Below are 26,303 nucleotides of genomic sequence, written 5' to 3'. Positions count from 1 at the left end.
TTATCGCTATTTATCGTTAGTAGTGCACCACCAGGGGGGGGGGGGGTTGGGGTTAGGCACCACCAGGGGGGGGGGGGGGGGGGGAGGGATAGGGGTTAGGGATAGGTACAGAGAGGGTTATGTGTGTTAACGCTAAATAACAATAAGGCTTTAACGTTAAATAGCGATAAACGGATTAGCGGCAACACCGTGCGCCATTTTCAGATAAGTCAATATCTGACTTTTTTATTTAAATATGGGTTCCCATTCACTTTAACTGGTGAGACCTATGCTTCCTGTGCAAGCTGTTACATGATTATTGCATGCAAATCCCTGCATATAGCACTGTGCATTTTGATCTAGCTTAGACACTGTGCTGACTTGCTAAAGCATTGAAATGAAAAAATGACTCCCAATTATTGACTGAATTAATATCCAGTACTATAGTATACTTTGTGCTTGAGCATGACCATTTCTGATATAGTAAATTACTTTTTCTGGTCCCTTGGCGCTTGCTATACAATTATTCTACTGTATAATAAATCCAAAAGCTATTGCTGTATATATAGCCAGTCATGCAGCATATAATGTAAGAGTGACTGCTGTAAGCTGTGCAGGGGTGTTGATCTGAGGCAGAGCTCAAAACCCCGCCCCCGAGGAACTTCTATCACAGTAAGATCATTATGAAATTGATAGAGGATGTGTGATTTGACTGGATGCTCTTGGTCAACACCCTCTACTTTCTTTTCCTCTGTAAGAACCCTTTTGAACAGTTAACCTTCTCAACCATAAGCACCTTACAGGTGCAATTTCATGCATTGAAAAGGCAGTGTTTGCAACAACTCGCATGCTATCATTTGACGTGCAGTGGTGGAGTACATATTACTACGCCGCTGGTGAGCTGGGCGCAGATCCGAATGACAGCTTCCCCTGCTGCCGCTCAAATCCCCGACGTCGTTTAATACTTTTCCCCCTCCGAGTCATAGTAAGTTGGAGGGAGAAGTGATCCAGGGTCTGGCAATCGCTTGGACCCCAAATTACGCTTACTGCCATAGTGGCGCCTAGTTTCGGCGTTCGGCACTGAGCGCCATGCCCAACAACCACCTGGTTCCCGGTGGCTGCTACCAAATGAAGAAAAAAGAAAAACTACATGTTGCATGTGAGCACACCTACACTCAGATGTAACACGAAAGATAAGCGGCCTTTGCTGCACCCGTGCACCAGTCACTGGCGTTGCAAACAGGTGGTGAATTCACTACCTTCATCCTGCTGCTGTGTAGAAAGGGCCTTCAAGTGGAACTAAATTCAGGATTTCACCTCTGCTGTAAAAGATTAGCCACAGCATGATAACTTTTAACAAAAATCATGTCTTCATTACAGTCTATGGAAAAAAACCCCCAAAAAACTGTTGTACAAGTTGGTTCACTTTGCACGAACACTTTCATTCCAGCGCAGGAGATTTGGGTGCAGCCGGCGCCACCATAGGCCGTAATAGTAATTACGGCTGTAGCGGCACACAGGGAGTAACTTCAGCGCCGTCAGAAGACGAAGCTAAAGTTACTTATAAAACACTATAATTTGACTTCAAGCAATTGCTGGAAGCGGAATTATTTCATTCCCCACCATCCATGGTGGCCTGGAGGGGGAATAGTATTTAACGTCGCCAGGAACTTGTGCAGCAGCAGGATCAGCCATATACCGGCTGTATCCTGCACCCAAGTCTCCCAGCGGCGATTTCTCTCGTACGCCACTTTGCAGGGAGCTCCAGTGGCTTTAAGCCTCAGCCGAGCTCCTGCAGTCTATTCACAGCTGCTGATTAGTGCTAATTAGACACTTTGATCAGGCTAAACAAGCACAGGAACACAGAGCAGTGAATTCCTTCAGCAACTATATGTGGAATAAAGACTTTACATTGTGTCCTGTGTTAGTTTGGTTCTGCTTCAGACAATGTAAAGGATGCCTGCATTTCACAAGCACTGTCCACACCTACTACTCTGTTAGGTAATGCAGATACCAGCCTTCAGACCTGGTACTCCACACCTGGTCAGAGTCAAATTGTGGCATAAACTGTGTGCAGAGCCAAAACAAGCCTTCTACATTTTTGCTTAAACACAATTGCTTTATAGCATAGCCAGATAGCCAGTGGTGTACCACCTCCTCTTTATCCCATTATGCAATAATTAAACGTTCCCACTCTCACCCTTTCCTCCTCAAAGCTGATGAGTCCCTCATCGTCCGTCTCTAGATCTTCAGGCTCCTCCACAACGAGGGCCCTGAGTTCCGTGGGGGTGGTCCGAGGTCGCAGTAGACTCAGCACTCGCTCCATGGGGGAGGGAACAGTACAGGGGTGGTTGGCCTCTTGCTGCTCTAGGTTGTCACTCTGCTTCTTTGCAAAGTTCACAAACACCTGAACAGGCAAAGATAACAGCATTACCCAGAGTACATAAACAAAAACATTGCTTGGCCTCCAAATACGGCATTGCTGGTGGCAAGTTAGGATAACCGGTTTGCCTGAACCCCAAGTCATGCTTGATAAAAAATATCAAAATTTATTTACACAATGATATACTTTATTCCACACTGTTTATTCAGGAACAATGAGACAGGTGACATGTTTTGGACTGACATTACACCTTGATCATAGCACAGTCCGAAACGGAAGCAGCAGATTTGGGCGCATGAGACAAGTGGACAAAAAGGGCGCCCCATTCACTCCCATTATAAATATCGTTTATTGGGCGCCAAACAGGGAAAAAAGGGCGCCGGAGATTATTAATGTTTTACAAGCGGCGTCCGTAGATTTTTAATGTTTTATAACTGTGCTTGTGATGATTTACATTTAGAAAATGAGCCCATGACGAATAACGTTTATAAAAGTACTAAACATATTTATCCTATTTAATTAAAACTTTAACATTTTAACCCTTACGGTTTGTAAAACATTATTATTCACAAAATAAAGCGATCAGTACGTAACGTAAATTGCAATATATTTTTTACAATCACTATTTGTAAAACATTTCTAAAACATTATTATCCACCCAAAAAATATTTAAATGTTTTTATCTAAATTTATTTATTAATGTTTGTAAAACATTATTATCCATAGAGGGTCTTAGGTTTAGGCACCACCAGGGGGGTCTTAGGTTTAGGCACCACCAGGGGGATCTTAGGTTTAGGCACCACCAGGGGGGTCTAGGGGTTAGGGATAGGTACAGGGAGGGCTTTGGGGTGGTTAGTTTTAGGCACCACCAGGGGGGGGGGGGGGGGGGTCTTAGGTTTAGGCACCACCAGGGGGGTCTTAGGTTTAGGCACCACCAGGGGGTCTAGGGGTTAGGGATAGGTACAGGGAGGGTTCTGTGTGAGAGTAGGGTTAGGTATAGTTTTAGTACAATTTTAATACTACTAATCAACAGTTATTATGAATGTACTTATATTAATATCATTGTTAAACAATATTTTCACATTTTATTATAATAATATACGATAAATTAAGATTATTCATAACAATATATAATTATAATGTTTAAACAAATAATACATTTTTTTTTTAACAAACGTAATTATAAGTTTCAGTTTAGAAACAGGGAAGATTAACATTTTAAGAATTGCCGATTTCATACACATTATTTAAAGGGGAACTGAAGAGAGAGGTATATGGAGGCTGTCATGTTTATTTCCTTTTAATCAATACCAGTTGCCTGGCAGCCCTGCTGGTCTATTTCTCTGCAGTAGTATCTGATTGAAACCAGAAACAAGCATGCAGCTAGTCTTGTCAGATCAGACTTATAAGTCTGAACCACTGAAACACCTGATCTGCTGCATGCTTGTTCAGGGGCTATGCCTAATAGTATTAGAGGCAGAGGATCAGCAGGGCTGCCAGGCAACTGGTATTGTCTAAAAGGAAATAAACTTGACAGCCTCCATATGCCTCTCTCTTCAGTTCCCCTTTAATGATTTATAAATTCTTAAAACACTATTTGTAAACGAAATTCTACACCACGCACCCTTTTTTCCTGATGCCCTTTTTTGATGTACGCGTCCGAAACACGTCAGTTAGGTCTTGTTGGTGCTGAATCTACATTTTGGCATTCAACAGGCCTCATTGTACAGGGTAATGATCAGAGTTCGCTGTGCCTTTACATTCTAACCTCTTGTGAAAGGCTTCACACATATGGACAGTTTCTAAGTTTTCATTTAGAACTAATTAATGAAGATTGCAATCTGCTATGACAATTACGACCGTACGTAATTACGATTTGGACATTTAACTGATTTTGTGTAATCCAATTGTAATTTTCGTGTAATTTTGTGCTGACTTTAGTGGTTAAAAGCAAAGCAAAGAATCCCAGACGGGATCTCTCAGACAAAAAAATACCTCACAGGTACATTGTTCATTATTGCTAAACTACTAATAGCGCGTATCTGGAAAAGCTCCTTAATACCCACTATGACCCAAGTTTTTTACGGAATGGGCGGGCCCCAGGCTGAAACTTTCCTGGTGGGCCCTTAGTGTCCCAGTGCAACCCCGGGATCAGGTCTTGATCCCTGACAGGTGACATCCATCAAAGGTGTGTACGCACTTTAACCACTTGCCGACCGCGCACTCATACCGTGCGTCGGCAAAGTGGCAGCTGCAGGACCAGCGACGCAGTAGTGCGTCGCCAGCTGCAGGCTGATTAATCAGGAAGCAGCCGCTCGCGCGAGCGGCTGCTTCCTGTCAATTCACAGCGGGGGGAAATAATCCGCTTTGTTTACATTGTACGGCGCTGCTGCGCAGCAGCGCCGTAAGGCAGATCGGCGATCCCCGGCCAATCAGCGGCCGGGGATCGCCGCCATGTGACAGGGGACGTCCTGTCACTGGCTGCACAGGACGGATAGCGTCCTGTGCAGCCCTGATCTCCGGGGGGGAGCAGGTAGGAGAGGGAGGGGGGAATTTTGCCGCGGAGGGGGGCTTTGAGGTGCCCCCCCCCCCCCCCGCCAGCCACATGCAGGCAGGAGAGATCGGACCCCCCCAGCACATCTTCCCCCTAGTGGGGAAAAAAGGGGGGTGATCTGATCTCTCTGCCTGCTACATGATCTGTGCTGGGGGCTGCAGAGCCCACCCAGCACAGATCACTCAACACAGCGCTGGTCCTTAAGGGGGGGTAAAGGGTGGGTCCTCAAGTGGTTAAACAAATTCTATGGATGAATACTCATTACAGCTCACACTATTTACACACAATACACCGGGTAGGAGTGAAACAAGGTAAGACGTCTCTGATCGGGAATAACGGACGCCCCTCTTACCCTCGATACCAGCTCTAGCAGCGTCAACTGGTATATTTTTTTTTAAGCATTAAGATGGCAACTTCCATAATTTCCCTAAAGGTTTTGAATGCCTCTTAATCTCTGGATACATTTATACACTACATTCATGCCAAATTCTTCTCTATCCAGTTACAGAACGGTACGACTTACATTGTCCAGAGTGGTCTGACTGACTGAGTAATCTTCTATTCTCAGCACATCCACCACCTGCTCCATTTTGCTGAAGACCTGGGCTAGGGACACCTGATCCGATTTCAGCTGGTATTGGACTTTTGTGTGGTGCCGTTCCTGCAGGAAAGAGACAGGATTTAAAAGAAAGCAGTACTCCATAGAAGTCAAACTCCAAACAGCCAGCTTTATCTAACCAAGTACTGAAAGAGTACCTGAAGTAAAAATGACAGAGCCAGTTATGAGAGGCTCAGTCTGAATGATGGAGGAGTTTCAGGGTAAATACTCACCTTCCCTGACATTCTCCCTCCAGACAGGTGATTGCTTTGCCCCCCTCGAAAAACAGGCCCTGGCTATTTTTTTTTTTTTATTTGCCACTGAGGCACTGGCCACGCCCACCTACATGGCTGCTGCCTGCTGCCTGTCCCTGGCTCAGCAACCACAGCCTGATTGCGGTGGTTTCCAGAGAGCTTCGGCAGTCTTCAGAGTGTGATGGAGGGTCACCTATGCCCAGAAGACCTCAGGACAGGTAAGTATTTAACTCCGTGACACCCACTTCCATGCATCATCATTCAGACAGAGCATGTCATTACAGGCCCTGTCATTTTTAACCTTAGGTACTCTTGAAGGAAGAAACCTTGGTGGATTTATCAGTGTTTCCAAAGCAACCAGATTCTTCTCTCATTGAGCCCCTACATCAATGTGAGGAGGGACAGAAGCCAAGATGGCTAAAGGTGCTTACTAACTGTGTAATTTTTTAGCAAAGAATCGCCCAAGTGGTCACATAAATCCGATCGGATTGGCAATAATAAACTTAGTTAATGTCCCAAATGAACTGTGAATGATTCTAATGGTGCCCATACAAGGTACAATTAAAATGTTAGATTTTCCCGTTTATTTGACCAAAACTATCGAATAGAGGGAAAAACAAATGTAATCTTTTTTTTTTTCCATTGAGTAGAACTGAACCATTATTACATTTTGGTACTTAGCCGTTAGCCGGGCGCATCCTCTAGGTGGCGACAAAACTCCACCAGAGTTACATCTTTCCCTACTATCCATGGCGGCCTGGAGGGGGAATAGTAATTAGCGCCACCTGCCGGATGCGCCCGGCTAACGGATAAGTACCTACATTTTTTTTTTCTGATAAAAATCTGAGCGGACATGTTGGGAAAATCTGGATGATTGTGAACTTGTATAGTGTATGATTGAGGGGGGATATCAGTAAACCAATCACCACTGTCATTTTATCTCAGCTGGATACCTCAGTAGAGTAGCTAATTGGTAAACACAGGATGTTAACCCTATGTCTACTTCCATGAAAGCAGGAAGTAGGGACACTGCAGAATTATTGCAGGATTTGTATCAGCTGTAACAAATGTTTTTCTTTAAAGGTTATTATGCTGTTTCTTATCTTTTAGAGTAGAGAGGAAGTTCTAAATTCTGCTTCAAAACAGAAGTTATCTGCAGCTTTCATCTTGACATGTGTAAGAAGAAACATCTATTATTAGTGTTGACAGGTTTGGGTTCTTCAAATTTGGAACCTTGCTCCGGATTCTTCTGATCAGAACCTACATGTAGACAGCGATTATTAACTCACCCTTGCCGCTGCGCACTACGCCACATTCCAGCTCTCCGATACTTACGCCTTCAAAGCCGGAAAGAAGCATTGGAGTGATGTAAAAGACGACGTGGAGTGCAGTGGCAAGAGGCAGTGACAAGGATGAGAGTGATCAATCAATGAACTGTAGGTTTCTATCGAAAAAATTCAGAACAAGAGTCCGAATTCAAAGAACCCAAACACATCAACACTACCCATACTGCATCTCTTCAGAACAGTGAGGGGGACTAATCAAATAATTCTGGCATGCCCTTATAAACTAGGTGTACATCTAAAACTGCTAGTTTACAGCCCACCTAAAACTTTACAGTTACAGAGCAGTACAGTGCATCCAGCTGTTTCAGCCTGCTTTGGCCTTCATCAGTGCAAAGTAGGGACTGAACATGGTTCTGTGTGTAGGGTTTATTTGTAGGGTGTGTAGTGTGTGGGGTCAGGGCCGGCCCTAGACTTTTTGCCGCCTGAGGCAAAATTAGAAAAAAAAATCCCCCCCCCCCAGCCGTGGGGGGGGGGGGGGGGGGGGCGCCAGGCTGGAGGGGTAGCGGGCAGAAAGGGGGTATTGGGCCTAGCGGTGGGGAGGGGGGGGGGGGCGGACCCCCCCTCCCTCCCCTGGGTTCCCCGATCTGCGTTCCTCCTCCAGCGTTGACTACAAGCCTGCATATGATGAAGAGGCAACGGGCGGGGGAATAACTCACCTCTTCCGCGTTCCATCGTGCGCTCCACTGATGTCACTTCCTGCAACGCCGTCCACTTACAATACAGTGGGCGGTGTTGCCGGAAGTGACGTCAGTGAAGCACACGATGGAACGCGGAAGAGGTGAGTGATTCCCCCGCCCGTTGCCTCTTAATCATATGCACGCTGGTACTTAACGCTGGAGGAGGAGTGCAGATCGGGGTACCCAGGCGGGGGAGGGGGGGTCCGACCCCCCTCCCCACCGCTAGGCTCAATACCCCCTTTCTGCCAGCTACCCCTCCAGCTCAGCGGAAGGCCCCCAGCATCCATGGACAGGCGGGTTCTGCCCCCCCAGATCTGCCGCCTGAGGCAAATGTTTCACCCCGCCTCATGAGTGGGCCGGCCCTGTGTGGGGTGTATGTAGGGTGTCTGTAGGGCTAACCCTAGTAGAAGCACATTTTCGCGAGACACCCGTCAGGCTTCCAGCTCCCTGCACCCAATATCCATGTTTGTAATGGTATCTGCCTCACATTTTTTACTGTTGGAATTGCCACAGTTATATTTGCACAATAAACAGGTTTGCCAGCAGTGCCGGCTCTCGCACATTTCCTCCCCTAGCATATCATTATTTGTAGTGAGTGGCCTTCACTTCCCCCAAGACCCTCTTCACTCACTTTGAGTACAGCTTCTGGAAAGTTCCTGTTGAAGAACCGCACAACTTCCTTGACATTCAGGCTGGATTTCGTCCTAACTGTGATCATGTAGCCGTCACCAAACCTGTAATGTAAACAGTCTGTCATTCTGGCTAGTCAGTCCTTTAGGTCAGTTAGCCCACCTACACAACACACCCAGCTTTCCACACTCTCCTGTCAGCTCTCACAGGTGAGCATCATAGCACAGGCACACATATCCAGAACAGCGATGGCAAACCTAGGCATTTGCCTAGGGCCTGGAGAGAGTCTAGGGGCTTGGTGGATGCTAGACCCCGCCAAATTTTACTAAAAAAGCCAGGTGTGACCATCTGCAGTAGGCAGACACTGCTATCTTGCCTAGGGTCACATTTCATCTTAATCCATTTCTGCACATGTCACTTCCTCCAAAATACAATCAACAGAGAGCTTCCCTGCTGCATATCAGACAGGTACGGTCCCCGATACGGTTGTCAGTGTAACTTACACACTTCCAGGGGCGTATCTGGGTAATATAGCGCCTATGGCAAACACTGTATAAGTAGCGCCCCCCCCCCCCCCCCCCCCAGTATAGGTTGCTAGTGTTAGCCCCTCAAGTAAAAGTAACCAGAGGTAGCACCCTAGTATAGGTAGCCAGAGATAGTTCACCCAGTGTAGGTAGTCCCCAGTTTAGGCTGCCCTCTCAGTATATGTAGTTAGAGCTATCTCCTCAGTATAAATAGCCTGCTTTAGCATAAGTGATGAGGTGTCCCCCCAGTACAAGTAGTACCCCAGTATAGGTAATGAGGTGTCCCTCAGTATAAGTAATGCTACCCACCCCAGTATAGGTTTGGCAGGCTTCACCCAATATAAATACCCCCCCCCCCCCAGTGTAGGTTGTGAGAGGCATCCCCCAGTATAAGTAACCCCCCAATATAAGTAGGGACGGGTGTCCCCCCAGTATAATTAGCCCCCCCCAAGTATATGTAGCAAGGATTTTGTCCTAATTAGACCCCCTCAGTATAGTTAGTAAGAAGGGTCCTTCAGTATAATTACCCCCCCATATAGGTAGTGGGAGATGTCCTCCAGTATAAGAGCAGCAGGAACAAATGCCCGAGAGGCATCCCTCAGTATGGTGGTGGAGCACGAGGGAGGAGGGGGCAGCCCATGGCACAAACCACCCCTGCACCTCTCTATATACCCCTCTGCACACTTCATTCCCATAAACCATCCCCACTCATCCATTCTCAGAAGAGGTTGCTCTTACCGGTTCTTCAAGTGCTGGATGCTGCCCAGACATTTGAGACGCCCATTGACCATGATGGCCAGCCGCGTGCAGAGTGCTTCACATTCTTCCATGCTGGGGAGAAGAAGTGGTGTTATTAGTGCTGAGTATGTTAAAGGGCGGGGGGGGGGGGGGGGTTGCAACACGGGACAGAAGGTGTGAAGATGGAAGATTTAAGGAAGCCATACATCTAGCGATTTGGCGCTGATCGACCAAGATCAAATCTGATCGGAGAGAGATCTGTTGGCTGCCATTAACCACAGGCTGATTCCCGATTGATTTCTGCATGAAATCTCAAGGGAATCGGCCTTGTGACTTCAGGTGTGCTTTAAGAGTGAGGACTGAGATTCTTATTACGGCCCATTCTGGAGAGCATGTCTGTTCATGCATGGCTCAGATAGGTGCAGAGTGTTCAGGTATGGCCACCCTCATATACTGTATATACTCCTTTTGATCACAGTATTACAGCTTAATTGGGAACTGGTGATGTCACCAGACATTTCATGAAGGTCTCCACAATGCCAGGTCAGTATTGTACCTGTGTGATGTCAGCACCACGGATCTCCCCGTTTTGATGATTTCCAGGATGAGATTCCAGAGGAAGCGTCGAGCTTTGGGATCCATGCCTGTTGTTGGTTCATCCTGAAGACACAAATAACAAAAGTGTGATTGCAACCGCATGAGTTTGGCATTAGGTAGTGCCTAGGTTCTCAACGTGTGGTACGCGTACCCCAGGGGGTACTTTTGATGGTTCCAGGGGGTACTCAGGCTTGATATACTTAACCAAGAATATCAAATTTACAGTTTTAGAAAAAGATAAATCTTATTTAAACAACACCAAGTTAGTATTTTAGCTAATTAAAAGCAATAGTAAATGCTTGGAAATTGTTTAGAACCAATTATCATGTACTATGATTAAATATATATTTTGTAAGGGGTACTTGTGATAATGTTTACTATGCTAGGGGGTACTCGGTGAGTACAGGGTTTTAAAAGGGGTGCATACCAATAAAATGTTGAGAAACACTGAGGTAGTGGACATTACCAAATTATTTCACTGGCGCCATTACCGATATTCTACTATGCACATACCCCGCACCCATTCTAATGTGAACCCTCCTACTGCCTTAAACTAACCTTCCCACATAATGCTTAGAGGGTCACAGTGATTCCCGGGGGGGGCGGGGGCAGTGCCCCAGCATTGTTGCCGCCACTAGCTCTGGCAATGTATCCACAATGTTGCATTTAGAGAACGCCCGGGTATTGTCTTTTTGATCAGCCTGTGCCGCTGGAGGAAACCACAGCACGGCTACCTGCTGAACTGCGAGGGAAGTGGAAAAGCGGTGGCAAATGGAAGGTTGGTCTGCACATGGCACGAGGAGCTGCAGGGTTGCCATCTTACCAGAAATATGAAGGATGGGTAGCCAATGAGGGCAATGGCAGTGGACAGCTTCCTCTTGTTTCCACCACTGTATGTTCCAGCTGGTTTGTCGGCATATTGGGTCAGTTCCAGCTTCTCCAGTGCCCATTTCACCACCTGTCAAAATCATGAGATCTTACTGTACTGCGTTTTCATAAACAACAATAATCTTCCTTTCCAATTCCATTGTTCGGCTAACATGTAGAGAGTCCTTTAGAAATACCTAACCTAGGCCTGAACATGGTTACTATGGATGGAGTCCATAATGTTCATGTTATTCGCAACAACCATATGTATAAATTTGAGGAGAGCAAAATTAGCCACAGAAGCAAGCTAGACACCAGCTCACATTTTTTTTTAGTATTAGCTCAAGGTAAACCTACTGCTGTATATGTTAAATAGGAGAATGGTATTGCACCTGTCTGTTATATCTTCAGCAGCTAGCTGGAGGTATTGGGGGTATCTCTACCCAAGTCTGGATAAATATTGTAACACTAGTATCAAACTGTGCTTAAATGATAACCCTTGATTAGGTAATACAGTACAGTTAATCAATAGCTTATTGCCACACAATATACAGTTGGTAATCAAATATATTTTATTTGATGCACATAGGTAAACACAAATTGCTTATTGGTGCCGACAGGCTGGGAACGCGGCTGATTATCCGCGTCCCCGGCCGCAATAGCATTATAGAGGGCGCTATTGCGGATAATCCGCCACGTTCCCAGCCTGTCGGCCGGTGACGGCCAAACCGGAAGTGGCAGCCGGCGAGTCCAGGCGCATCGGAGGGACACGGCGAGGGCACCGTTCAGCTGCAGGGGGCTGAGGGGAGCCCCGGACGAGTAAAAGTCATTTTTTTTAGGTGACTTAAGTATTCCTTTAAGACTCCATATCTAGTACAGAACCTTCTTTAAAGAAACACTGAAGCGAAAAAAAAAAAACTGAGATTATGATTTGTATGTGTAGTACAGCTAAGAAATAAAACATTAAGATCAGATACATCAGTCTAATTGTTTCCAGTACAGGAAGAGTTAAGAAAAGCCATTATTTCTATGACTTTCAAAGTCCTGGAGAGGGCTGTTTTCTGACTTTTATTATCTCAACTGTTAGTTAACTATTTACTTTTCCTCTGGCAGAGGAGAGGTCATTAGTTCACAGACTGCTCTGAAAGAATCATTTTGAATGCTGAGTGTTGTGTAATCTGCACATATTAGAGAATGATGCAATGTTAGAAAAAACACTATTTACCTGAAAATAAAAATATGAGAATATTTTCTTTGCTGCTAATCTTCTAGTAATTATTCATAGTACACAACCAATTCATTATATCATATTTTTTTTTTCCGCTTCAGTGTCTCTTTAACTGAAGATGATTAAGGACCATTGTGCGCCCGAAACATGTCAGCTACTCGTTGATGCTGGTTTTATTTGATTATATCAAGATTTAATGAAGGCTTATATTTTCCACGGACATTGTGCGGAACCACACTTTTTCTCCTTGTTTAGTTCATGGCTGAGTTGCCTGGCTCCTGCACTGTCCCTGATGTTGAGGTAGAGTGGACTTCACTCTCTCTGCAGTATCTCTTATACAGGAGATGACTCTTCACTTGTTAAAGTACAACACTACCTTTAGTGCACTGAAAAAAAACCTGGAGGCTTTAATTTTCCAAAACTTAATGATTATGACTCACCCTTTCTTCATCTTTCCAGGGGATCCCCCTCAAGCGAGTGTAAAGCTCGAGGTGTTCCTGTGCCGTCAACTCATCAAACAACGCATCAAACTGTGGACAGTAGCCAATGCTTTGCTGAACCTGAAGGAGCTCCTTCAAGATGCTGCCATGGAAATAAAACGTATGGTTCACAGGAGTTATACATAATTGTGGACAGTGAAGGAGTCAGAAAGCACCTCCTAAATCAGTCAAGCTTATTCTGTAGATCACAAATCCCTAAATTCATAAATAAATGGTATTACCAGAGCTGATCTCTGTTGGGTTTATGGGCACATGGCTTTAAACATGGATGTCTATCTTCAGTACTCAAGGGCCGAGGTCCTCACACATTGATGAGACTAAATCAGGGAAGGTGTGATTCATCAGGTAGAGCACATTCTCCATTTTTTTTTTCGCCCTCTGACCCAGGAGTAAAACTCATGACCTAATGCTTCACTGTCAGGGGCAGAACTACTGCACCTTCTCAGCTGACTTAATTCTCCATCTCTATGTCTATCCTAAACACTGACATAGTTATGGCCCTCAAACATTGGAGTTGGACATCCCTGGCTTAAGACAATCCAAGAAACAAAATGAAAAGTGCAACTTTGGTCTTTGGACAAGACTTTTTTGTTAATGACCAACTCCAGCCAAGGGTATATACAGTAGTTGCAGGGATAGAGGTGCATGGAGCTACAGCTGCTAAACAACTCTGTGGTGGCCCATCAATGGGAGGCCTTGCATAAGGTTTACAGTACCAGGAAACGTGGACTGGAACTGGACAAAGGAGTGACTTATCAAAAGTTTGCATCCAAAACTATTTTATGGGTAAATCAGATATGTATGTGGAGTTAAAGGGAAATGTGTCCTGTCTCCAAGTATCTTCTTTGTGGTTTTGTTTTATAATAAGTCAATAGGTGTCACCTGAGCCCATTGATGAAGGCTTCTCCCCCTGTAGTGCTCTCGTCCCCAGTTAGCATCTTGAACGTAGTGGTCTTTCCTGCCCCGTTTACCCCAAGAAGCCCAAAGCACTCTCCCGGCTGGACACCGGCACACAAGCGGTCCACTGCCAGAATACGTCCCATTTTTCGAGACTTGTATACCTGGAAGATATCAAAAATCCTACTGAATTATATAGATTGATATGCAATATGTTGCTACATATTTTGTCAAGCATGGATCATATTCATTAACCACCTTAGCGGTATGGACGAGCTCAGCTCGTCCATTACCGCCAGAGGGTGCCGCTCAGGCCCTGCTGGGCCGATTTTGATCAAATAAAAAGCAGCACACGCAGCCGGCACTTTGCCAGCCGCGTATGCTGCCTGATCGCCGCCGCTCTGCGGCGATCCGCTGCGAGCAGCGGCGAAAGAGGGTCCCCCCAGCCGCCCGAGCCCTGCGCAGCCGGAACAAATAGTTCCGGCCAGCGCTAAGGGCTGGATCGGAGGCGGCTGACGTGACGTCACTCCGCTCGTCGCCATGGCGACGAGGAAAGCCAAACAAGGAAGGCTGCTCATTGCAGCCTTCCTTGTTACTTCTGCTTGCCGGAGGCGATCAGAAGAACGCCTCCGGAGCGCTCTCTAGTTTTTTTTTTTATTAAAAAAAACCCTCCCACAGCCGCCCTGGCGATCTCAATAGAACGCCAGGGTGGTTAAGGATGATTCAGCTTGTAGGTCAATTTTAAGTATATGCGTCCAGTGTTGTTCTACGGAGTTTGCACTGCCGCCGGTCGTTCATGGCAGTATTTACTTGGTGGCGATTGATTGACTAGGTGAACGCTTGCTTCCCTTCATCAAAGTGCAGTGAATGAATAGACGAGGCATGTTTATTCATCAAAGTGAAAGTAACCAGTGAAGTTACTACAAAAATTTAACGCTTCCTGGTTACTACCAGGGGAGTGTATAGTGCCATCTAGTGGCCAAAAAGTGAAATGAAAGTTAAACAAATTTAAGCACATAAATACATTTAACAGGTATACAAACCTGACTAATCCAAGGCCACCCACGCCCTGAAGTTACCAAACAAGCGTGTTTAAAAAAACAAAAAGTAAAAAAAAAAAATAGTTCAGTGTCTGAGCTTTTTTTTTTTTTTTTTTTTTTTTTTAATATATTGAAGGTATATTACTGTTATTTTAGCCAATCACGTCTTGACATTACTGTTGAGGTAAAAAAAGAACCCAAAACAGAAAAATACACCTTTATTTCCAAATAATATACTGTTGCCATACATTGTACTAGGAACATAATTTAAATATTGTGATAGCCGGGACAAATGGGCAAATAAAATGTGTGTGTTTTATCTATAGTAGCATTGCTTATTTTAAAACTATAGGGGATGGAATTGGAGAAATTGTGTATTTTTTCTGTTATTTCCCTTGCATTTCTCTAGAAAATGCATAGACTATTACTGAAAACAAGTATAGACTAACCAGCAAGCTCATGGTGACCCAGAACTCATTGGAGTGTGTAAGGGACTACAATGGTCCTAAAAGCCCCCTTACTAAGATGTTAAAGAGAACCCGAGGTGGGAATTACTAATACTATTGGGGCACAGAGGCTGGTTGCGCACACTAAGACCAGCCTCTGTTGCCCCATTGTATGCCTCCATGTCCCCCCTGCTCGCCGCTATAGACCCCGCAGTGCTGGCGACACGCAGCGTGTCGCCAGCACAATGTTTACCTTAGCGCTGTCTGTCAGCGCCGCTCCGCCGCCTCCTCCGCATCGGCGCACCCGCCCGTGTCCCTTCCCTCCCGCTGATAGGAGGGAAGTGACGCGGGCGGGTAGCGGCGATGCGGAGGAGGCGGGGGAGCGGCGCTGACTGACAGCGCTTAGGTAAACATTGTGCTGGCGACGCGCTGCGTGTCGCCAGCACTGCAGGGTCTATAGCGGCGAGCAGGGGGGACATGGAGGCATACAATGGGGCAACAGAGGCTGGTCTTAGTGTTCGCAACCAGCCTCTGTGCCCCAATAGTATTAGTAATTCCCACCTCGGGTTCTCTTTAAGAAAAACAGAAGTTTGCCTTCTTAAAACAGAAAGAATTTGCGATAATTCAGGTTGGAGTGAGCTTGAGATGTCTCCCAGTGCATCACTGCTGAATATATGCAAGCTCATATAACCAGCAAGCTCATGGTGACCCAGAACTCATTGGAGTGTGTAAGGTACAGTATTTACTTGGCGATTGATGAAGGGAAACAACCCAGAACTCCAATGAGTTCTGGGTCACCATGAGCTTGCTGCTTAGTCTGTACCTCTCGGTGTTACAAGCCCTACTGCATAGAGCCAAATTATTCCATGCCATGCACTGATGAGATTTAAACAATCCGAAACAGTCTGTATGCATGTTGGATTATTATGGCTCTGTACAAATTAAAGGGAACCAGAGATGAAGCACCCTCTTGTATTTTACCTTATAAATCAGTGGGAACATGACAGTAAACACCTAATCTGCCCTTTGTTTCATTGTTCTCTGTGTAATCTGACTGTTATCACGTCTGATAAGAATCCCCGACTGAGAAGTCAGGCTGCTCCGTCTAGCTTTGCTACAGAAAGATTATAGCTAAGTCTGTCTTCTGTGGTGTTATTTCAAGCCCAAGCCTGCCCCCTTGTGGCTTTGCTATAATGACTCAGCTATAATCATTCCCAGCAAAGCCAGATTTAATTGCTCAGTCTGGGATTCTTGTGACTGCTGTTAACAGACACTTTTAGCAGTGAGGAGGAAACAGGGAGCATGGTAAGTGTTTTCTCTAATGTTCTTACTGATATACATGGTAAAATACACAAGGGTGCTTCCTCTCTGGTTCCCTTTAACAAGCTGACACATCATTGCATTCCAGCAGTTCTGGAGGTGTGTTTAGCTTCTAAGGGTACAATGGTTAATTTGCATATATTCAGCAGTGATGCACTGGGAGACATCTCAAGCTCACTCCAACCTGAATTATCGCAAATTCTTTCTGTTTTAAGAAAGCAAACTTTTGTTTTTTTTTTAAAACAAGTATCAACCCCCAAAAACCTAATTTGTGGCGAAAAAAACCCAAGATCTAGATCATTCAGGTGAGATAAAGATATAAAAATAAAATTATTGGTAAATGAATGGGAAGACTGACAGGTGAAAATTGCTTCTGTCCTTAAAGGAACACTATCGATTAACATTTCTTCAATTGAGATAGGAAATGTTTGGGAAGTGCTGTTAAGTACTGGTGTATACATTTGAAATTTGTATCTCTTTGTTTACTGTTATCTAATTCCTTTCACATTTTTTTGTGATGGGCAGTTTGCTGTAATTCTGACACCAGAGTGATCCATGCGGGGAAATTCCCTTACAGTGCATCTGTTAACTCTGTGTGTGCAGAGAGCTCAGTCAGAGACAGGCAGAACTTTCTCTTACAGAGAGCAGAGGGATTGTATCTTATGTGCAACATAAACATCTGTAATTGTGTGTGTGAAACCTGATAGGTTTTTGTTTTCATATAACTGCTTCAATATTACACTGTTCTTAGCATGACAGACTGCAGAGATTTATAGCTTTGCAAATGAGACATTCCAAACGTAGCTACAATCTACACACAGGGAATTACAGCTTTTTCCTCTGATATTTAACATGAAAAGTAGGTAAATGTTTACACAGCTACTTAGACATTATTTGTATATTTTCATTTTAGAGCACTTGGGCATTGATCGTGTTCATTTAAGGTGAAAACCCAACCCACAGGCTGAAGTGGTTTAAGTGTCTTAAAGAGACTCTGTAACCTCAAAAAGATCCCCTGGGGGGTACTCACCTCGGGTGGGGGAAGCCTCCGGATCCTAATGAGGCTTCCCACGCCGTCCTCTGTCCCACGGGGGTCTCGCTGCAGCCCTCTGAACAGCCGGCGACAGGCCCAACTGTTATTTCAATATTTACCTTTGCTGGCTCCAGCGGGGGCGCTGTGGCGGCTTTCCGCTCCGAACTACACGGAAATACCCGATCTCAGTCGGGTCCGCTCTACTGCGCAGGCGCCGGAAACTTGCGCCTACGCAGTAGAGCAGACCCGACGGCGATCGGGTATTTCCGTGTAGTTCGGAGCCGACAGCCGTCAGAGCGCCTGCGCAGGAGCCAGGAAGGTAAATATTACGTCACCGCTGCACGGAGGGCTGCAGCGAGACCCCCGTGGGACAGAGGACGGCGTGGGAAGCCTCATTAGGATCCTGAGGCTTCCCCCACCCGAGGTGAGTACCCCCCAGGGGATTTTTTGAGGTTACAGATCCTCTTTAAACTACTTTTAACATTTTGTACAATACTGTAACATTAAGCAACACAAATATATAATAAAAAAAACAGTATTGTAAATTCTGTACACGAAGACAACTTTGTATCTCTGAAACGTTGTAACTTGAGTGGTTTGTAAGTAGGGACTGCCTGTATATGTGTTTGAAGTAATTAGTGAGGAGAAGGGAAGCATTATATGTTGTGTGAGAATGTAAAGAATCATGTGACATGTGCTGTATTTTTCTGATATAACAAATATGGGGCCTGATGCATGAGTAGCCAGTAAATTTGACGTCCACAGGTAGAAATATTAATGCTAGGGGAGGAGCCCATGTTGTGCTATTAGAAAAATGCATGTTACCAGGGTAACGTGCGCATTGCTATGGTTACACATGTTGTGCTAATAGCACAATACCCACTGCTCCCCCTGGTAAAATTGCCATGTGCTTCCTGCCCAAAGCCAATTTACAGGACCTCCTGGCATCAGGCCCCTGGTGGGAAATGGATACCTTTGTGAGATTTTCTATCTTCAACATGTCATTATCGGCTCCTCCTCTCAAAACTCGCTGCCTCTCATTGGCCACATCAATGTCGTCATCCTCGATGGGCTTGTTGGAGATGGGCAAACGTCTGAAATAAAAGGCGGAGGAGATGGATGTAGAAATATAGCCAGTGGGCTGTCTCAACCTTCCCCCCCCACCCAACAATGTGGTCTTCTTGGTTGGTTCACGTAGACTGGATGGATAAGTAGTACGTTAAGACGTAAATATGCCGCAACAGATAAAACATGTTTATAGAGCGGGGAAAGAACCCTCTACTACATATTAATGGAAACCTCAGTGAAAAGTAACAAAATGGGCTTTACTTACCCGGGGCTTCCTCCAGCCCCTGGCAGCTGACATGTCCCTTGCCACAGCTCTGGTGTCCCGGGATCCCCTCCGCTGCGCCAGGTCGGCATCCACTGCGCCTGTGCGAGCGCCGTTGTCATCACCCTCATGTTGTCTGGAGCGTCCTGCGCAGGAGCAGTAGTTCTGCCCCTGCGCAAAACACTCCAGTCCATGTGAGCGTGATTGACAGCGGCGCTCGCGCAAGCGCAGTGGATGCCGACCTGGTGAAATGGGCATCCGCAAACGAGGGGATCCCGGGGCACCGGAACTGCGGCGAGGGACATGTCAGCTGCCAGGGGCTGGAGGAAGCCCTGGGTAAATACAGCACATTTTGTTACTTTTTCTTGATGTTTCCTTTAAACGCGAAAAATTAGAATATCATGGAAAAGTCAATTTATTTAAGTAATTTAACTTTAAAGGTGAAACTAATGAAATAGACTCATCACATGCAAAGCGACTTAGTTCGAACCTTTATTTGTTAGAATTGTAATGATTATGGCTTACAGCTTATTAAAAACCCCACAATCAAAATCTCAGACTATTAGAATATTGTGAAAATGTTATATTCTAGGCTCCAATTGTCAGACTCTAATCAGCTAACTAATCCCAAAGGGTTAATCTGCAAAGGGTCCTATTTCATATATTAGTTTCACCTTCTAAGTTGAATTAATGAAATAAATTAATTTTTGCACGATATTCTAATTATTTGAGTTTCACCTGTAGTGTTTTTTGCTAACACTCAATACCTGTCCACCTAACTGACCATTTTCATAGCTCTACATATGTCGCAAGAACAGGAGGTGAATGTCACATCAATTATCCCAATCCCCACCCCCCCCTTAAAAAAAAAAAAAAACGAAAAACCTTTCTGAGCTTGGGTTTTTGAGGGTTAGTACTATATGTTGCGACATTCTATAATACAGTATGTGAACAAGTTATCTAAATTCGGTGTGAAATCTAATTTGGAGGAAACAGGGGGGCTGAACCCTGGTATTTAGAAGTCCAAAGTGTTTGGTGGCAGCGGTGGGATACTTACTGTGGTTTACGGAAGAAGTTGTACTGACACATGATCGTGATGAAGAATCCAACAAAACCTTCTATGGTCATGGCCACCAAACCTCGGGTAACAATGTCCCATTCAAAGGGAGACTTCATCTTATCAAACTGGCCTAAAAAGGGACAAGACAGACAGAACATCTGTCAGCTCATTCGAAACTCAGTAAAAAGTATTCTGACTTATACTGTTGGCTCTTCATCATATTATTCAAGACAACGTGTGGAGCTGACCACTTCTTACCAATCTTGGCGTAGTATTCATTGATATATTCATTGTAGGCCATTTCCATTAGTCCGTGTCCCAGGTTGTAGTTAGGGAAGATGAGGAAACAGCTCTTGAGATAACTGTTGACCCGTTTTAAATCCTGGACACAGAAAATAAATTATTAAAAGTCATATACAGTATGAAGGAGAATACATATACTGCAGCTGTAATAGGAAGGTTCCAGAAAAATAGGAACAAAAAAACCCCAAACAAACAAAGAAAACCAGTAGCTAATAGTCTAGTATGTACGCGTTCCAAGTGTAAAGTAGAGTGAAATGGTACTCACACTTTTTCTGGTTGCAATATACTGCAACCACATTCAGGGCTTATGGGAGAATAGCTGCCCCCACAGAAGAGGCAGTAATCCCCGTGAAATGCGTCCTCCAGTTTTTCAATGTGTAAATAAACTTTTTTTTCAGTCTAAATTTGGCTCATGATCCTTACAAAAAGGTAAGCCTTCTAATACCATTTCTATTAACAGTTTTAAAGTGAACCTCCAGACTAAAAATCTATTCAGCAGCAGTGAAAAGGCTTGGAGTTTCGTTAACAGTTTTACAGTATAATAATTTTGTTTTTCATACCCAAGCCTAATTTTTAGCTGCTTAGAAGCTAAACTCCACCCCATCAAAGAAAACTGCCCGGGCATTTTTCACCTGATGCTGTGCAAAGCATGATGGGATTTCCTATGTTGTTGTTCTCGTTGTCTAGCAACTGGAAGGGGTGATTAGGACACAGGACAGTTGGAACTGTGTCTCATGCTACCAGTCACCTCCTTTCAACCAAAAAGATGGTTGTCCTCATGAAATTAAACATTTGCCTGTTTTTTTTTTAAAACAGGGTGGGTAAGAGATTATATTACCTATCTATTCTAATTAACATAACTAATGTAACTTAATGACAGTTTGTTTAGGCTAAGGGCTGGTTCAGACGGACGTCTGCGTGGCGTCGCGTCTGGTGGCGTTGCGGCGGCTGCGCGGTCAGGCTTTCAGTAGCCTTCGGTCGCGTCGTGATGCGGTCGCGGTTTTTTCTTCCCCTAGGGGAACATTAGCCGTCGCGGTTGGCCGTTCCCTGGAAGCAACATGTCGCTTCCAGGGGCAGCCCGAACGCTCGCGAAAATCAGGACCTGAACGCCGCTCGGTGTAAACGCTCCCATTCACTTGAATGGGAGCATTTACCGCGACGTTCCGAACGCTTGTGGTAAACGCTCCGCAAGCGTCCGTCTGAACCAGCCCTAAAGTTCCTCTTTAAATCATTTATTTTTGGGTAACCCCATATATATATATATATATATATATATATATATACACACTGTATTAAATCCTGGCACAGTGCATGTCAAAGAACAGTTTGTTTCTCTGATATAGAGACCCTAGTGGTTTGGAAAGATTGGAATTTCTCATGAATAAGAAATAAGAAAGGAGTTGGCTCCCCAACAATTTGTGCTGATTGTAGGGGGCAGCCTGACGGAGCCGCTCTCTCTGTTTACTGTAAGCTGCTTTTTTTGTGTGACTAGTCATTGTTTAAGATGTAGATCTCGGAAGTGACACCTGTGTGTGGTAAGCAAGAGATGCCACCCTTTGGATCCGAAATTCCTAAATTACTACATTTTTACCATACTATTCAAAAAACTTAAATTAAAGAGGAACTGATGTGAAAATAACGTAATGAATACATTTGCTCATTCTTTACACTATTCATTTATAGATTATTTAGTCAGTGTTTGCCCATTGTAAAATCTTTCCTCTCCCTGATTTACATTCTGGAATGCATCACTGGTGGTAACATCTTTAGTTCTGCCAGGTGCAGGTCTGGGGAATTTTCATTATTGAGAGTTTGTTCTTTGCACAGAGGGAGATACTGCTTGCTTGGCAGTTGGAAACAGCCATTATTTCCCACAATGCAATGAGGTTCACAGACGGCAAACTGTCAGGACCATGGGCATGACATCACACTTTGGGAGGGGTTTCACTACAATAACAGCCACACAGATCTGTTTGAGAAAAGGCAGATATTTTTTAGTGGGAAAGGGAAATCAGCTAGTGATTGGGAGGAAGTTTATCTGTTTGTAATAACAACCTAACAACCTCTGACACTGTTTTGGATGTTTTGTTTCAATGAAGGCATCATAATGACATGTATTTGTTTCCTAAAAAAAAATCCTTGTATCCCCTTTAATGCTGTTTGTATAAAGCGGTCTTATAAGCCTACAGGAATGAGTATGACGAAGGCCCAAGGGCCGAAAGCTTCCTATTTTATATATACTTTTAAAGTGAACCAGAGATGAAGCAACCTCATGTATTTTACCATACATATCAGTGGGAACATTAGAGAAAACACCTACCCTGCTCTCTGTTTCATTTTTAACTGCTCAGCCTGCTTCTTATCAGACATGATAAAATCCCAGACTGAGCATTCAGTCTGGCTTTGCTCAGGAATCATAGCGAAGTCTGTCTTCTCTGGTGTCTTTTCAAGCCCAAGCCTGCCCTCTTGTGGCTCTGCTCAGGAATCATTATAGCTGAGTCATTATAGCAAAGCCAGACTGAATGCTCAGTCAGGGATTTTATCAGGGCTGATTAGATGCAGGCTGAACAGTTAAAAATACATGAGGGTGCTTAGTCTCTGGTTGACCTTAAGTTAGCCAATAAATGGTATCATCCTGATTCAAAACTTCTTGCTGGATTTAAGTTCCTTTTTAAGGTTATGAAGTTGCAAACTTATTGATCGGTTTGTGATTAGTTTGGTAATCATAAAAACATTGGAGGTGAATAGCTAATTGTCTCTTCGTCTGTCGCTCACCTTGTCGTGCTCGAAGAGCTGCAGCAGGAAGGTGGCCACGGTGGCCGTTATGCCAATAAACAGATTGATGACAATGAGGAAGACGTAGGCTGTGCTGGGGACCTCGAACCAGAAGGAAGCCGGGTACATGATGGGGGTGATCGACCAGCTGCAACATAAGACACACAGGAAGGGGAGGTGTAAAACCCTGGTTCAAAAAGTTTTTCACATGTGCATAAGAGAACATTACGATCCCTTTTCCACTACTAGCTTCTTGCAATTCAATACCCATAGTTAGCGGATCGCAAAACGCTAGGTACAGCTATACTATTGGAAACTGCGGCGGTTCCACTAGTGTGATCCATTTGTGGTGTGATTTTCTCCCGAGTGCTATCGTCATCCTGTTTTCAGTGCGATTCATCTCCTATAATTATTTTCAAGTTCGGCTAGCACACCAATGTCAATATTCCAGGATATTTATTCCTTATTGTATGCACAACATGAGCATTGTTTTTCGGGGCCACGGAGGGTCCCCTTCATCAGATAAAGTGCTAGCCAAACTTGAATCTTCTATGTTGGACTGATGTGGCTTTTACATCCAGGCTACGCACCCAACTGCCTACGGTAAGGTGTGCCTCTCCCAAACCTGATATTGCACTATAATCATTTTCAGCGGGTAAATTGGATTGCAACTGTACCACTATGCGATCTTAATCGAGAATTTGGCAATTTGACTTTCTTTGTCCTCTCCTAGAACCCCCTCTTTGCATTCACGTGTATAAGATTTCTCAGATTCTTCACCCCTCCTCTGGGATCACCTTTCAAAACATGTCCAACACCCTCCAACCTTTGATATCTTTAGATGCTCCCTCAAAACCCACTTTTTCCAGACAAGCCTCACTTGTGAGTTGCTGCGAGGGCACAGGATGGCCCAGGGGGCTGGTAGAAGCCCCAGGTAGAGTGAAACTCATTTTGCTTACATGGGTTTAGGTTTGCTTTAAACTGCACAGCTGCAGTAAGCGTAAGGTGGAGGCTGCCATATTTGTTTCCTTTTAAGCAATACCAGTTGCCTGGCTATCCCGCTGATCCTCTGCCTCTAATACTTTTATCCATAGCCTCTGAACAAGCATGCAGCAGATCAGGTGTTTCTGACTAGGGCTGCTCAAATCCGGATCCGGGAGATACCCGGATAGTTGCTATCCGGATATCTCCCAGTAAACCTGGGCGGGGGGGGGTCAATCTTACCTGTCTGACGTCTTCTTCGTCAGTCCCTCGGCGCCTCCCACGATGCGGTCCGAGCGGCGGTTACGTGATTACAAACACTTCCTCCTTACGGGTTGAAGGAGGAAGTGTCTGTAATCACGTGACGCGCGTGAAGCGCATTGTGGGAGGCGCCGAGGGACTGACGAAGAAGACGTCAGACAGGTAAGATTGACCCCCCCCCCGCCCAGGTTTACTGGGAGATATCCGGATAGCAACTATCCGGGTATCTCCCGGATCCGGATTTGAGCAGCTCTATTTCTGACATCATTGTCAGATCTGACAAGACTAGCTGCATGCTTGTTTCTGGTGGGATTCAGACACTACTGCGGCCAAATAGACCAGCAGGACAGCCAGGCAACTGGTATTGTTTAAAAGGAAATAAATATGGCAGCCTCCACATGCCTCTCACTACAGTTGTCCTTTATCCCTCCTTGCCGTGTGAGTTGCAAAGGCCATAAGCAAATCACTTTGGCCTCAATTCACTAAGCTTCTCTCCTGTCTTTAATAACTCTTCTAGAGTTGTTACCATGGTGATAAGGCATGTAGTATTCAGGAAACATTTTACCTCAGGCAAACCTAAAGTTAACTCTTCTGTCTTTAAATTAACTCTCCAATCCTTAAAATAACTCCAGAGTTAAAGACAGGCTGTTAATTAGCTGCATGTGAAAATAACTACAGAGGAGGTAAATTAACTACAGAGGAGGTAACTTAAGGAATGAAGAGGTAAGATAACTCTCTCACATGTGGAGGTAAGTTTTCTCTTGCCTTATTATCTCTAGCATGATCTTAGTGAATTGAGGCCTTTGTCTCCTAACTTTTCTACTAGGGGATACATTTTCATCTTCTACAGTATTTAAAGTAACTGTTCAGCACTCTTCAATTTAAAAAGTATCAAAAAGTAGGTGAAAAAGTCCTGTCACAGTTATTCTGAGTATTTTTTTGATTGCTGAGTATTTTATTGACAAGTTTCAAAATATCACCTAGGACAGAAGCGTAGCTAAGTGTAAGCTAAGTGTAGCTAAGGGCCCCAGTGCAAGTTGATACGGTGCACCAAAACCTGCCAAGGACAATCACAGTGTCATAGGTGCAAGAAGGGGATGGGGAACAGTGTGTTAAGGATTACTACTATTCAAAGCATCTATAGAAGTGATTATTACCAGCACATGACCAATAGAGACCTAATACTGTGGTTGCAGGAGGGCTCCTCGGGGACCCTCTGGCTAAAGGCCCCCGATGTGGTTGCAACCTCTGCATCTCCTATTGCTACGCCACTGACCTAGGAGAGAACTTGGGAGAAAAAGTTAATTGCATATGGGCCCTCAGTGTCTTCAAGTGGGAGGTACGTCCACACTCCACAGCTACTTCCCTTTTAAGCTGTTTTTAGTGCATCGTCACCTGATTGGCTGATTATCGACTATCTGTGACTATTTGTCCACTTTTGGTGGAGGAGTGTCACCTCTCGACTTACTACAGAAAAGCCACCTCTTAACCCAGTGATCTGCAAACTTGGCTCTCCAGCTGTTAAAGGGAACCAGAGGTGAACGTTTCACACAAAATAAACATATCATTCGATAGCTTGTAAAGAATAAATGCTCTACCTGATAATTTCGCCGCTCTGGTGTGCCTTTTGAGTTTTTTTTATCCATTATTGCTCCAGGAAAAATCCAAAATGGCCACCGGCTCATATCCCTTATGCTTCCGGGTTATGAGTTGTTCTGGATGTGCTGTCTAGGCTATATGAGACTAGGCTGCTGTCTAGGCTAAATGCAGCCTTTCATCTATGTGCTTTCATTTTGGTATGATGTACAGCTGCCTGTAGGAAGTGTCTCTCATAGGAATGAAACTGCAGTCATCATCATTATCTATGCAGACAGAGTGCACTCAGATCATATTGCAGCCACACTTGTCTGTTTCAGAGATTCTCTCTCAGCAGCAGCAGCCCCTCCCATGTCATCACAGCTCTCAGTATGCAAAGCAGGAAA

General features: G+C 44.8%; 1 protein-coding gene across 3 annotated transcripts in view; it reads right to left on the bottom strand.

Moving 5' to 3' along the window:
• Positions 1–26,303, bottom strand: part of ABCA2 (ATP binding cassette subfamily A member 2) — a 217,137-nt gene that overhangs the window by 12,182 nt on the left and 178,652 nt on the right. For all 3 annotated transcript variants that reach the window (XM_068248769.1, XM_068248770.1, XM_068248771.1), the window contains 12 exons: positions 23,080–23,227; positions 20,260–20,383; positions 19,999–20,131; positions 18,585–18,705; positions 13,758–13,936; positions 12,816–12,957; positions 11,104–11,238; positions 10,240–10,343; positions 9,684–9,776; positions 8,423–8,525; positions 5,440–5,577; positions 2,180–2,386 (listed from right to left, as the gene is read on the bottom strand). In XM_068248769.1, coding sequence (XP_068104870.1) covers positions 2,180–2,386; positions 5,440–5,577; positions 8,423–8,525; positions 9,684–9,776; positions 10,240–10,343; positions 11,104–11,238; positions 12,816–12,957; positions 13,758–13,936; positions 18,585–18,705; positions 19,999–20,131; positions 20,260–20,383; positions 23,080–23,227 — 1,627 coding nt within the window. The remainder of the gene's footprint in view (positions 1–2,179; positions 2,387–5,439; positions 5,578–8,422; positions 8,526–9,683; positions 9,777–10,239; positions 10,344–11,103; positions 11,239–12,815; positions 12,958–13,757; positions 13,937–18,584; positions 18,706–19,998; positions 20,132–20,259; positions 20,384–23,079; positions 23,228–26,303) is intronic.

The sequence above is a fragment of the Hyperolius riggenbachi genome, chromosome 8 (assembly GCF_040937935.1).
Source record: "Hyperolius riggenbachi isolate aHypRig1 chromosome 8, aHypRig1.pri, whole genome shotgun sequence".
NCBI classification, from domain to species: Eukaryota; Metazoa; Chordata; class Amphibia; order Anura; family Hyperoliidae; genus Hyperolius; species Hyperolius riggenbachi.
The sequence above is the reverse complement of the archived record's forward strand: the minus strand, read 5'-3'. Positions and strand labels throughout refer to the sequence as shown.